Below are 14,092 nucleotides of genomic sequence, written 5' to 3'. Positions count from 1 at the left end.
AACTAATCACCGCGGGGTCGTCGTTCTGCAGGGTTCACGTGGAACCGCGGCCCAAAGCGCCCCCGAAAATCCTCCAGAGCGGCCTGGCCGAGGTCAACCGCAATCTCGGTTGAGGTTTGACTCGCGGAATTTTGCGGGGAAAAAAATAGGAAATAAGACGCTTTGTCGAAGGGAACGAGGTGGTACGGAGCGAGGCAATTTCTCTCTCTCTCTCTCTCTCTCTCTCTCTCTTCTCTCTCTCTCTCTCTCTCTCTCTCTCTCTCTCTCTCTCCTCTCTCTCTCTCTCTCTCTCTCTCTCTGCCCCCCCTACCCTTCCATTGCTCAGGCTTGCAGGTGAACATGCAAATACGGAGCGCTAGCTGCTGCTGCTGAGCTCAGCCACCAGCAGCAGCCCGATAGCTCACGCATATCATTTGCATGTCATTATGGCGCAGAGCACGCAGTCTACCAACCCGGCGGAGCGTGAAAAAAGATGAAAAGCCCCTCCAGCTGGAGGCTGTCACATGTGAGATATGTGTTAACAGACTGTGAAGGCAGCGTAAACAGGAGAGAGTGCAAATAAACATATAACGCCGCCTAACCTCTTAACAACCTGTACGTGCGCCCAGTGACAGGCACGTGCTCAAAATGTACTTAAAGATGGGGTGGGGGAGGGGTGGGCAGAAAATGAATTACTTACTGTTTCAACATGCTCGTGAAACAAAGCTGTAAAAAATATGACAAAGGATTCTGCTGTAACAGCTTTACGGAAAGGAAAGCACGTTTTGCATAAGGCTCATATATATCCCCCCCCCAATAAAATTTGGTCAACAATTATCCTCCCCCCCCCCCCCCCCGACAAGGGGGGAAAGGTATGAAGGGTGTTGCATATTCCTCCATCACGGTGCTTTATATCCGCTGCCTGCGCCATTTTGTGAAATGGGCCGTGCTGTGGTAAAAATACGACTTCACCGTCTCCCTTTGTTTGAGGGCATAAATAAAAGAAATCGGTGGGTGCCCCGTTTGTCATCATTTTTATTCACCATGAAGTGTGTTCTCTCTCTCTCTCTCCTCTCTCTCTCTCTCTTCTCTCTCTCTCTCTCTCTCTCTCTCTCTCTCTCTCTCTCTCTCTCTCTCTCTCTCTCTGCAGGGAACGACACGGTGTACTGGACAGACATGGGCTTGAACCGCATCTCGCGGGCCAAGCGGGATCAGACCTGGAGGGAGGACATCATCACCACCGGCATCAGCCGGGTGGAGGGCATCGCTGTGGACTGGATCGCCGGTCAGTATTATTGTGTCTGTCTGGGAAAACATGCATGTTTCTATAGCCTGGAATCCAGACTGATTCGCTACGTTCGTCTTTTTCTCACTTCTTTTTTCTCGTCTGGCCACCAGGGTCCTATTTGACTCGTATCTACGTTACGTAGGCAAGTCAGAAAGTGACTCGAGTTTTACAACACTGCCCCCCCCCCCCCCCCCCCCATCAAAAGCACAAGCACTCATTATGCAGAATGTCCCGTTTTACAATCTTTAGAAAATAGCCGATCATCGCGATGCACTGTGAGCTTGTAGATCTGCTATGTTCAAATAGCCGAAGTTTAAATAGGGCTGAAGTTGGCAATGTATGCTGCGTAATATTAATTCAAATCTACAAAGTAACTACTGTAGTAACTCACGTTTTCAAATAATTGTAGTGGAGTAAAAAGAGCAATATTTTTTGCCTCTGAGATGTAGAGGAGTAGAAGTACAAGTATTGAAAACTGGTATACTTGGTATGCTCCAGTAAAGTAAAAGTACCTACAAATGATTGTACTTCAGTACAGTACTTGAGTAAATGTACTTAGTTACTAGTCCACCACTGCTTTTTAAGTGGTTAAAAAGAAGATGATTTGACCGTATTGTTCAACGTTCTCTACTCTGCGTCTTCATATTGCGGCTCTCGTTCCAAAGGCAGTCGCTCATGTTTTATTCTTATTTCCCTCCTCTAGTAAATTATGGTCAAACAAGGCTGATAGAAATGGCAGCAGTAAAGCCATTCAGGTGTTGTGTTAGACCCTGGACTGAGACATATTTAACACACTTAATAGATAAGCATCCCCCAGATGAGAAGACCGCACATTATGTGGAAGACTATTTGTGGTAATAGGTGTGTGTGTGTGTGTGTGTGTGTGTGTGTGTGTGTGTGTGTGTGTGTGTGTGTGTGTGTGTGTGTGTGTGTGTGTGTGTGTGTGTGTGTGTGTGTGTGTGTGTGTGTGTGTGTGTGTGTGTGTGTGGCTCTATGCTCTTTGTAACCAGAGTATTGTTATGTTGTGGTATTGTTACTTTTAACTTAACCCATTAAGACCGGGAAAAATAGCAGATATACAAGCTCATGGTGCGGGACCGGGTGCCGTGCTATGAACTTGTAGATCAGCTTTTTAAATTCTTAAAAATGTGTGCAAATCTTTGAATATATACTTTTTTAAAGCGAACATTTGTAACTCAAATATTTGCTTCTGAGGGGTCCCTGAGGGGTCCCTGAGGGGTCCCTGGAACAAAATATTTTACAAATGTTTTCTTTAAAATAATATACATTCAATGATTTGCACAATCTTTCACGATTTTTCTAAAATAGCAGATCTACAAGCTCATAGCACGGCACTCTAAACGCAGCTCTAAAATGACAGAGATGCGTTCCCGGATTTAATGGGTTAAACCAGGGGTCTTCAACGTTTTCAGCCCAAGGACCCCCTAGCTGATAGAGAGATGAAGCAGGGACCCCCTACTCTATATTGTATAATATTGTGTTTCAGATTCAACTTTTTTTGTTTACGTGGTCTGCTCTTTTTCCCTCTAAAAATAGCCGATCTACAAGCTGCGCTGCGAGGCGTTGTGAGCTTCTAGATCTGCTATTTTTGGCTAAAATTCTCCTCATAAAAGGGATTCTAGGGTTCAATGTAAATGTAAAAAATAAATCATATCACACAAAGATTTGGCGGACCACCTGTAGTAACTCTGAGGACCCCCTAGGGGTCCCGGACCCCCTGTTGAAGACCCCTGTTGTTAAAGTACACATTCTGAGTAGTACTTTTCCCACCACTGCCGGTAATGATGCTCTGCTGTGATTACACACGGTGTAATCTCTTGTGAACAAACAGGGAACCTGTACTGGACCGACCACGGCTTCAACCTGATCGAGATCTCCCGTCTGAGCGGCGCCTACCGCTCGGTGGTCATATCTGAAGGACTGGATCAGCCCCGGGCCATCACCGTCCATCCACAGAAAGGGTACGGTACAAAAAAAACATCTCTAGAGGAGCAAAGGCACCCCGAGCAACGCTGACAGACCACTCTGCATGTTCACTAGTTATTCAGCACCAAGCAATGTTGATTTTGACAGCAGATTTTGATTTAGTTTTAGTCATATTTTCTGAATGTCATCTGAAATGTTTTAGTTTTTGTCTAGTTTTAGTCGACTAAATATCCTAAGATTATAGTCGACTAAATCTACAGTTGATTTAGTCGACTAAAATGTATGTTGGCGGTGCCTTGATGGCGTCATAATGGCGGATTTTACACTTGTTTGCATGCTGAAAATAGCAGATCTACAAGCTCACAACTCGTCGCAGCGTGGCGCGTTGTGAGCTTTTAGATCTGCTATTTTCAGAGCACAACCACACATAAAATGACTTTGTCAAAATGTCTTTTAGTTCTACTGGATCTCTTCTCCACTAGATCCCTCACTAACATTTTAGTCTAGTTTTTATTTGTTGACGAAATTGTCAATATATTTAGTCTTAGTTTTAGTCATCATAGCTTAGTTTTTATTTCGTTTTTATTTCGTTTTCGTCAGTGAATTTTTTTTGTCGACGAAATGAACACTGACACAAAGTATACATTACAACATCCTAGGTTTAATCTAATCATGCGCAGCAGAAGAAGCAGGCACCATCAGCTGTAGAATCAGCTCCCATGAGTTCCTGCTTGGTGCTTTTATCCTATCCCTATCAAGCAGACAGAATCAAAGCTATTCTTACCCACAGTACCACTCACAAGGTGTTTCAATATTGATTGAATGATTGAAGTACTTTATTTAGAGAGACGTGGAAAAAGTACATGGAAGTACAGTTAACAATACAAGGTCCTCTAAACTGGATCGCTCATAAAAGCACAATGGCTTATTAACTCATTTAGTGCCACAGGACGTAAAATACGTCCAATGTAATAAGCCTTGTGCCACAGGACGTAAAATACGTTAAAAAAATCATTTAAAAAAAATCATATTATTATTATTTTTTTAATGTTCAGAACCCAAGATATGATGATTTGAAAATGTTCTGCTCCATTCACTTCTTGTTTAACTTCTTACTGAAAAAGGCTGTATCTCGGCTCCTAAGCACTTTTTTTTTACAATGAATTTTGGCTGTGGCACTGAATGTTTTTTTTTTACAATTAATTTTGGCCAGTGGCACTGAATTAGTTAAAAATGAGATCCCCACGCACTCAAGTCATGATGACATTTAAGAAAACATACAGACATACACTGCTATGCAGAACGTCATACAATCAGCTTACAGGTTACTGGTATGAAATAGAAGAAATATGTACAAAAAACAGTTGAAGGAGGGGAGGGGGGGAGGGGGGGGTTAGGTTAAGACTTTGACAGGAGCCAGTTTGGAATTGCAGCCTCCTGGAGGTATTTTCTATTAGCTTCCTGCATTCATCATCACCATTGATGCTGCATACCTAATAGGTCCAGTATGTTCTCATCTCTATTTGAATCACAGACCTTTAGACACAAAAAGGGTCATTGTGACATTTCCAGATATGAGTCATCATGTTTCATCATTCTTAATAGTTCAGGCGAGCAGACATGAAGCAATCTCCTAGTCTGTGTCCAGCTGTCTAATACACATGCATATTTATTTACTCAAACACATACACAGGGTACGTATCTTGCATATCACCTTATGGTATGGAAATACCATAACATAAGTATTTATCATATCAAAATGTTCATTTCAATAACAGTTTTGAGGGTGTCAAAAAGCAGATCTACAAGCTCATGCTTTATGTCACTTAATTAGGCTTGTTTATTTCGGGGTTTCTTTCTTTCTTGACCACAAGGTTATGACATTTAGATGTAGCATGTTATTTAAACAGATGCTACAGTAGGTTCATTGTTGACCGGCTATCCTATAGTTTACTGAGACACTACACTGTCTCTCTGTATTCTATGATCCTATAGTTTACTGAGACACTACACTGTCTCTGTATTCTATCATCCTATAGTTTACTGAGACACTACACTGTCTCTCTGTATTCTATGATCCTATAGTTTACTGAGACACTACACAGTCTCTGTATTCTATGATCCTATAGTTTACTGAGACACTACACTGTCTCTCTGTATTCTATGATCCTATAGTTTACTGAGACACTACACTGTCTCTGTATTCTATGATCCTATAGTTTACTGAGACACTACACTGTCTCTCTGTATTCTATGATCCTATAGTTTACTGAGACACTACACTGTCTCTCTGTATTCTATGATCCTATAGTTTACTGAGACACTACACTGTCTCTGTATTCTATGATCCTATAGTTTACTGAGACACTACACTGTCTCTGTATTCTATGATCCTATAGTTTACTGAGACACTACACTGTCTCTGTATTCTATGATCCTATAGTTTACTGAGAGACACTACACTGTCTCTCTGTATTCTATGATCCTATAGTTTACTGAGACACTACACTGTCTCTGTATTCTATGATCCTATAGTTTACTGAGACACTACACTGTCTCTCTGTATTCTATGATCCTATAGTTTACTGAGACACTACACTGTCTCTGTATTCTATGATCCTATAGTTTACTGAGACTCTACACTCTGTATTCTATGATCCTATAGTTTACTGAGACACTACACTGTCTCTCTGTATTCTATGATCCTATAGTTTACTGAGACACTACACTGTCTCTGTATTCTATGATCCTATAGTTTACTGAGACACTACACTGTCTCTGTATTATATGATCCTATAGTTTACTGAGACACTACACTGTCTCTCTGTATTCTATGATCCTATAGTTTACCGAGACACTACACTGTCTCTGTATTCTATGATCCTATAGTTTACTGAGACCCTACACTGTCTCTGTATTCTATGATCCTATAGTTTACTGAGACACTACACTGTCTCTGTATTCTATGATCCTATAGTTTACTGAGACACTACACTGTCTCTCTGTATTCTATGATCCTATAGTTTACTGAGACACTACACTGTCTCTCTGTATTCTATGTATGTGTTTACCTTGTTTACTATAAGTAGCGCTGATAAGAGCATCTGCTAAATGCTGACATTTTAAACAACGATTGTTGCGGCTAATTTTGCGGTTTACATTTTATTAAATGTTTTAAGCCAATTCACTTGGCGAGCACAGGGCAGGCTATGGGTCTTTGGGGGATTCTTGGCATGGAAACGGTTTGGAACCTCTGCGTCAGTCAGTGCAACAAGGGCTGAGCGGGGGAGTGAGCTGCACATGGAGAGTGTGTGTGTGTGTGTGTGTGTGTGTGTGTGTGTGTGTGTGTGTGTGTGTGTGTGTGTGTGTGTGTGTGTGTGTGTGTGTGTGTGTGTGTGTGTGTGTGTGTGTGTGTGTGTGTGTGTGTGTGTGTGTGTGTGTGTGTGTGTGTGTGTGTGTGTGTGTGTGTGCTAACACCACTCGCTGTAATTAGTAGTTGCTTTATTATAAGTTGGACAATGGTTTTGCTGAGGAACTTATTATCGACGGACAGGGCCTTTATAGTTATATTATCAACAGCAGGGTGTGCATGAGACAACCACCTACCTGAAAACCTCATATCAAGGTGTTGATGGAAGGCCTGCGGTGCACATTGGGAAATAGACCAGCTAATGGCCGTAGACAAAAGCCAACATGACAAGCACCTCTCCCTGCTGTACCCCTGCTGTTTGAGACTTCATTTAATGGTCCTTTAATGGAGGCATATGAACATGTTATTATCACATTATTCAATGCCGTCGTCTTATCACATTACATCAGTCCAGTGGCTCTCAAAGTTGCGCGGTCCTGCAGAGTCCCTCAGGGTTCCTTGAAGGGAACTCTTTTTTATTTTTTCTCTCTCTTATTAATTTTTTTTTTTTCACCCAGTGCCAATGCCTAAACTTGTAAACCTGGGTGCTACTATCCCTCTGCCAGCCTGGGGAGAGCCCAGAACTGAGCTCATGCTTCTTTCAATGCATGAGGAGTGAGCAGACCGCTTCTTATCACCTGACAGGGGGGAGTTTCCCCCGGTAGGACGTAGCTTCTTATCACCTGACAGGGGGGAGTTTCCCCGGTAGGACGTAGCGTGTGGAAGGAACACGTTATTCCAACCAGTTCCTTTCCCCTCCATCAGGCGCCCCGGCTGACCAGGGGGAGGCAGTATAGAGACCAGGATTACTGCATGTTTTTTTTGTGAGGGTCCCTACCCTAGGGGACACGGGGAGAACATGCAAACTCCACACAGAAAGACCCTTTCACCAACCCCACCTAGGGTATGGGCACTGATGACGCGGAGGAGAGGACACGTCCAGAGCGTCTGTAGGCTAACTCTGAGAGTGTACTCTCAGGGTTAATAGGGGGGGGGGATTTTATACTGTCCAAAATTCACAAGCTCAACTTCGCATGATGAAAGATTGATGGATTTTACAATGAGTTGGTAGATGTGTGTTGCGTGTTGTAAATGGTTATGATTTGGTTTGCTGTTCATGTGTCCAGATCTTAGCGTTATGCATACTTTGGCCATCTAAATGATGACTGATGACTGAACTCACTGAGTGGGAGTGCATGGTTTAACCTCATAAAATTCATCTTCATAAAATAGTAATATGTGAGCTAATGCTAATTATTATTATTTAACATTTTGGGCATTGATCCGATGCACTCATCCAGAGAGACTTAGCAAAGCATGAAGGATAGACTTTTAATTCCACCTCAAAGTCAGAAAAATAACGTTGTTCAGAACCCTAGAGATCTATTCCAGCTCTTGTCGCGTTGTGAGCTTGTATGTCTGCTATTTCCGGCTTAAAGGGGTAGTTCACCCCCAAAATGACTTTTTTTCCTATCGACCCCATGGAAACCTGAATTCACTGAGTTTTTTTTTGTTTTTGTCGCATTCCTAAGTCAATAATTTGATGACCGGCAGCGGCTCCAGTAGGAGACATTAGCGTCTTCCTGCCGGTCATTAACACTCTCACCGCCAGGCCCGTAGCCTACGGGCCGATAAATCCAACTGTAAAGCGCCGATCCCGTAGCCTACGGGCTGTGGTGCTTTTTCCTTTTTTTCGAAAAAAAAAACTTTTTTCAATTTTCTAGTATGGCACATTTCATTGTAACACCACCGGAAATGGAATTATTCGGGATCACGTTTTGCCGATCCCATAGGACTCCATTCTAAAGCGCACACTGCAACGCCATTTTCTTCGATTGTAGTTTTTCTCCTCGCTGATCACTGTTTAACATAAACCGTTCTAACCGTTCTACAACATGGATGCCCCGTTTGACACATGGTTTGGACTGGTACACGCAGGGAGATCTCCGCGATGTTTACAAACAGTGCACAGCTCAATCCTAAGGATTTTAACGAGGTCTATGGCAACGTGAAAAAAACAAAAAACAACAATAAAACTTTGGGATCATCCAAGGAGTCTCTGAGAAGGAGAGGCCGGATGTGGATCCATGTCAAAAATGCTTCCGGTCGGCCGCTCCAATGTTAACTCCTTGACTAAAAGCTTATTTTTAGTCAATTTTTTGTTGATTTCTTTTTAACGTGGTGGAAGTGAGCCGTTTTCGATCGGCGATCACTCTGCAATGGAGGATCGCGTTCGAAATATTATTGTTCCAGGCGTTAGTCGGGACCCTCCGCCGTCTCGCACGCACGCTTTGTTTACATGCACTTCCTCGTCGGGGCTTCTACAGCACGAAACATATCAACTTAAGTGGATGGAAGATATGCTGGCACTGGATGTACCCTATTTTAATAAACCTCTGGCACACAATGTGTTAAATTATTGGCTTAGGAATGCGACAAAAACGAAAAAAATATCCATGAATTCAAGGCTTCATGGGGTGTGTAATTGATAGAAAATAAGTCATTTTTTGGGTGAACTATCCCTTTAAGAGTGTAGTGGCAAGAGCTAGAGAGATGTAGGAGGTTTTTATAAAACATTTTATGCTAAAAATAATCATATTCTTTTTTCTTTTTTTTTTCTCCATTGTGTCCTGAGCCAGGTATCTGTTCTGGACTGAATGGGGACAGAACCCCTGCATCGGACGCTCTCGCCTGGACGGGTCAGACCAGGTCACACTCGTCAACTCAGGCATCGCCTGGCCGAACGGCATTTCAATAGACTATGAGGTACGGGCTCCCTTATCCCCACTGGTGGAAAGTAACTTAGTACATTTACTCAAGTAACTGTACTTTGCAATTTTGAAGTACTTTTACTTTACTGGAGTAGTTCAAATTTTCTGTACTTTTTTACTTCTACTCCACTACATCTCAGAGGCAAATATTGTACTTTTACTTACTATAATTATTATGAGAACTTGAGTTACTAGTTACTAGCCCCTATATGCATTTCGGCCATTTGAAAATAGCAGATCTACAAGCTCACAATGCGTCGCAATGCAACGCATTGTGAGTTTGTATATCTGCTATTTTCAAAATATTTTTTATAAATTGTATATATTTGAAAACTTCCAAAAATGGGACATTCTGCATAATGAGTATGCTTTCTACTTTTGGTACTTTTAAGTACATTTTGATACCAATACTTTTGTACTTTTACTCAAGCAAAAATATTGAATTCCGGACTGTTACTTCTACATTGCGGTATTGATACTTTTACTTAAGTAAAAAAAAATGGAGTATTTTTTCCGCCACTGCTTGTCCCTGACCCCCATATATATATAAAACTCTCATCATCATCATCATCATCATCTTCCCCGGTCCGTTCCCATTTCCATTCCCCAGAGTCTCTCTCTCTCTCTCTCTGCATATATACCTCTTTTGTTGGTGTGGGGCGGGCGAGAGACGTACCCCCCCCACACCCCTTAAGAGCAGTGCATGGTGGAGTGGTTTGGGGGTCTGTCTGATGATGTGCATTTTTTTTTAAATTACTTCTCCAGGAAAACAGATTATACTGGTGTGACGCCCGCACAGACAAGATCGAAAGGATCGACCTTGAGACGGGCGAGAGCCGCGAGATTGTCCTGTCAGCAGCCAACGTGGACCTGTTCTCTGTGGCCGTGTTCGGCCCGTACATCTACTGGTCTGACAGGTAATACATTATATCATTATATACATTATATACATTATATACATTATATACATCTACTGGTCTGACAGGTAATACATTATATCATTATATACATTATATACATTATGTACATCTACTGGTCTGACAGGTAATACATTATATCATTATATACATTATATACATTATATACATCTACTGGTCTGACAGGTAATACATTATATCATTATATACATTATATACATTATATACATCTACTGGTCTGACAGGTAATACATTATATCATTATATCATTATATACATTATATACATTATATACATTATATACATCTACTGGTCTGACAGGTAATACATTATATCATTATATACATTATATACATTATATACATTATATACATTATGTACATCTACTGGTCTGACAGGTAATACATTATATCATTATATACATTATATACATTATATACATCTACTGGTCTGACAGGTAATACATTATATCATTATATCATTATATACATTATATACATTATATACATTATATACATCTACTGGTCTGACAGGTAATACATTATATCATTATATACATTATATACATTATATACATCTACTGGTCTGACAGGTAATACATTATATCATTATATACATTATATACATTATATACATCTACTGGTCTGACAGGTAATACATTATATCATTATATACATTATATACATTATGTACATCTACTGGTCTGACAGGTAATACATTATATCCTTATATACATTATATACATTATATACATTATGTACATCTACTGGTCTGACAGGTAATACATTATATCATTATATACATTATATACATTATATACATCTACTGGTCTGACAGGTAATACATTATATCATTATATACATTATATACATTATATACATCTACTGGTCTGACAGGTAATACATTATATCATTATATACATTATATACATTATATACATCTACTGGTCTGACAGGTAATACATTATATCCTTATATACATTATATACATTATATACATTATGTACATCTACTGGTCTGACAGGTAATACATTATATCCTTATATACATTATATACATTATATACATTATGTACATCTACTGGTCTGACAGGTAATACATTATATCATTATATACATTATATACATTATGTACATCTACTGGTCTGACAGGTAATACATTATATCATTATATACATTATATACATTATGTACATCTACTGGTCTGACAGGTAATACATTATATCATTATATACATTATATACATTATGTACATCTACTGGTCTGACAGGTAATACATTATATCATTATATACATTATATACATTATGTACATCTACTGGTCTGACAGGTAATACATTATATCATTATATACATTATATACATTATATACATCTACTGGTCTGACAGGTAATACATTATATCATTATATACATTATATACATTATGTACATCTACTGGTCTGACAGGTAATACATTATATCCTTATATACATTATATACATTATATACATTATGTACATCTACTGGTCTGACAGGTAATACATTATATCCTTAACCCGATAAGGCCGGGGAAACACACCTGTGTGTCATTTTTTTTACAAAAGATTTGTTCTTTGGCTATTAAAAAAATAGCAATTGGCTATTAATTTAGCTGTTCAAAAAACAACAGATCTACAAGCTCATAGCGCGGCACTTGGTGCCGCGCTATGAGCTTGAAGATCTGCTGTTTTTTTTAAAGAAAAAAAAAAATCGTGAAAATGAGCACAAATCTTTGAATATATATATATTTTATATAGCCCTTATATATAACATTTATAACTCAAATGTTTGCTTCTTTGGGGGGTCCCTGGAACAAAACATTTTGAGATTTTTCGCGGCCGGTTCACATGTCTAAAAATGATTTGTATTTGGCCGCGGACCCCCTCATCTGAACATATGTTGTTCCAGGGACCCCCCAGAAGCAAAGATGTCAGTAAAAAATGTTTGCTTTAAAAATATATATTTTGAAAGATTTGAACACATTTTCAAGGTTTTTCTAAAATAGCAGATATACAAGCTCATAGCGCGGCACTCTGTGAGCTTGTAGATTTTTTGCTTGTAGATTTGCTATTTTTGAATAGCCCAAAGTATACTATATGGATAAAGCGGTTACACAGATGCGTTCCCAGTCTTAATGGGTTAAATGCGTACACACACACACACACACACACACACACACACACACACACACACACACACACACACACACACACACACACACACACACACACACACACACACACACACACACACACACGTGTGCGCTCGCTGGCCCACAAATTGTGTGCTAGTAGTGCTAACCTGGCATTAACCCAAGGTTGCCCACCAGAGTCCCCCCAGTGAGAGAAGCCTTCAGAGGGGGGGGGGGGGGTTTCTCCTCCATAATGAGGGCCAACACCTATGTATGTAAATACCTCACTGTGAGACCTCAATGTCATCACTGAGGGCGTGTTCCTTTAACTCACTTACAGTAGTCCAGGGGTCTTCAACGTTTTAGCTGAGAGAGCGATGATGAAGCAGGGACCCCCACTGTATAGGGCCTATACAGTGGGGGTCCCTGCTTCATTATCGGCTATATTGGATAAAAATCGTGTAGCAGATTCTCAGCCATTATCGGGGTTCATGTTGATGAGGATTTCAGACATTAAACCAGTGGCTCTCAAACCTTTTCAGGTCAAGGACCCCCAAATTGACACTTATCAACCCGCGGATCCCCATTTGAAAAGATATGCCAGGGACCCCCATAAGAGAAGGCTCTAGCAGTGATTCTCAACCATTTTAATATGACTCCCATTTAATGGCATTTCTATCTCTGGGACCCCAATTTATATCAATGTAAAATCAATGTTAAATTAATGTACAAATGGAACCAAATGGACCTGTTAGGGTCCATTTAGTCTGCCCCAACGCTCCTGATTTCGTGTATAGAGGGGGCGGGGTGTATAGAGCCGGCGAGAGATTGCGCCTGATCCCATTGGTTCACCGATCTGTCCGTCAACCCCCGCCCCGTTAACACAACATTACGAGCGACGCCCACTGCACTCTGGTTGGTTGGGAAGTGAAACACCTCATACCGAGTACACCGACGCGCTGGGCCAGGCTTTTATTTTTTAGCAAAACTAAACAATAAAAGGCCTGGAGATCGAGGCTAGGGTCCATTTGGTTCCATGTGTACACTCTCAGAGTTACAGACCCATAAGGGTCCATTTGGTTCCTAACTATCTATCATTTCGCTGGGGACCCCCTGGAACTCCCTCATGGACCCCTGGGGGTCCCCGGACCCCACTTTGAGAACCAACACATTAAACCACTTAAACCTCAATACTTACTAAACTTGACCTTTGGCTCGCTACGTGGTCTGACCTTTTTTCCCTGTTGCACCAAATCTCTATTTATCTGAAATTAGACGATATTGGTCTCTGAGGCACTGATTCATTAGAGAGATGCTAAGAATTCAATTCCTATGACACAAGCCCCTCCCCCCCCCCCCCCGCACCCCGTAGTAACTCTGAGGACCCCCTGCTGAAGACCCCTGTAGTAACTCTGAGGACCCCCTGCTGAAGACCCCCTGACTCAGTCCACTTCAGTGATTCTCCTCGCTTCTTTTAAGACGGCCTCGAAGGGGGTTTTAATGTAGATAACTTTACTTCTATCGCTCTGAGCCAAGCTGGACGTTCAATAGTTTAAGAACCAGAAGCAAAGCTACTGGGATTATGAGTTCAGATCTCTCTCTCTCTCTCTCTCTCTCTCTCTCTCTCTCTCTC

General features: G+C 40.9%; 1 protein-coding gene across 1 annotated transcript in view; it reads left to right on the top strand.

Moving 5' to 3' along the window:
- Positions 1–14,092, top strand: part of LOC308105811 (low-density lipoprotein receptor-related protein 1B-like) — a gene marked incomplete at its 3' end in the record, with an annotated part of 706,266 nt that overhangs the window by 447,351 nt on the left and 244,823 nt on the right. Inside the window, 5 exon segments of the mRNA XM_080456736.1 lie at positions 1,130–1,264; positions 3,120–3,249; positions 9,263–9,389; positions 10,160–10,311; positions 11,854–11,870. Coding sequence (XP_080312862.1) covers positions 1,130–1,264; positions 3,120–3,249; positions 9,263–9,389; positions 10,160–10,311; positions 11,854–11,870 — 561 coding nt within the window.

This window comes from Gymnoscopelus braueri (genome assembly GCF_963280865.1).
Source record: "Gymnoscopelus braueri genome assembly, chromosome: 18".
Classification (NCBI taxonomy): Eukaryota; Metazoa; Chordata; class Actinopteri; order Myctophiformes; family Myctophidae; genus Gymnoscopelus; species Gymnoscopelus braueri.
The sequence above is the reverse complement of the archived record's forward strand: the minus strand, read 5'-3'. Positions and strand labels throughout refer to the sequence as shown.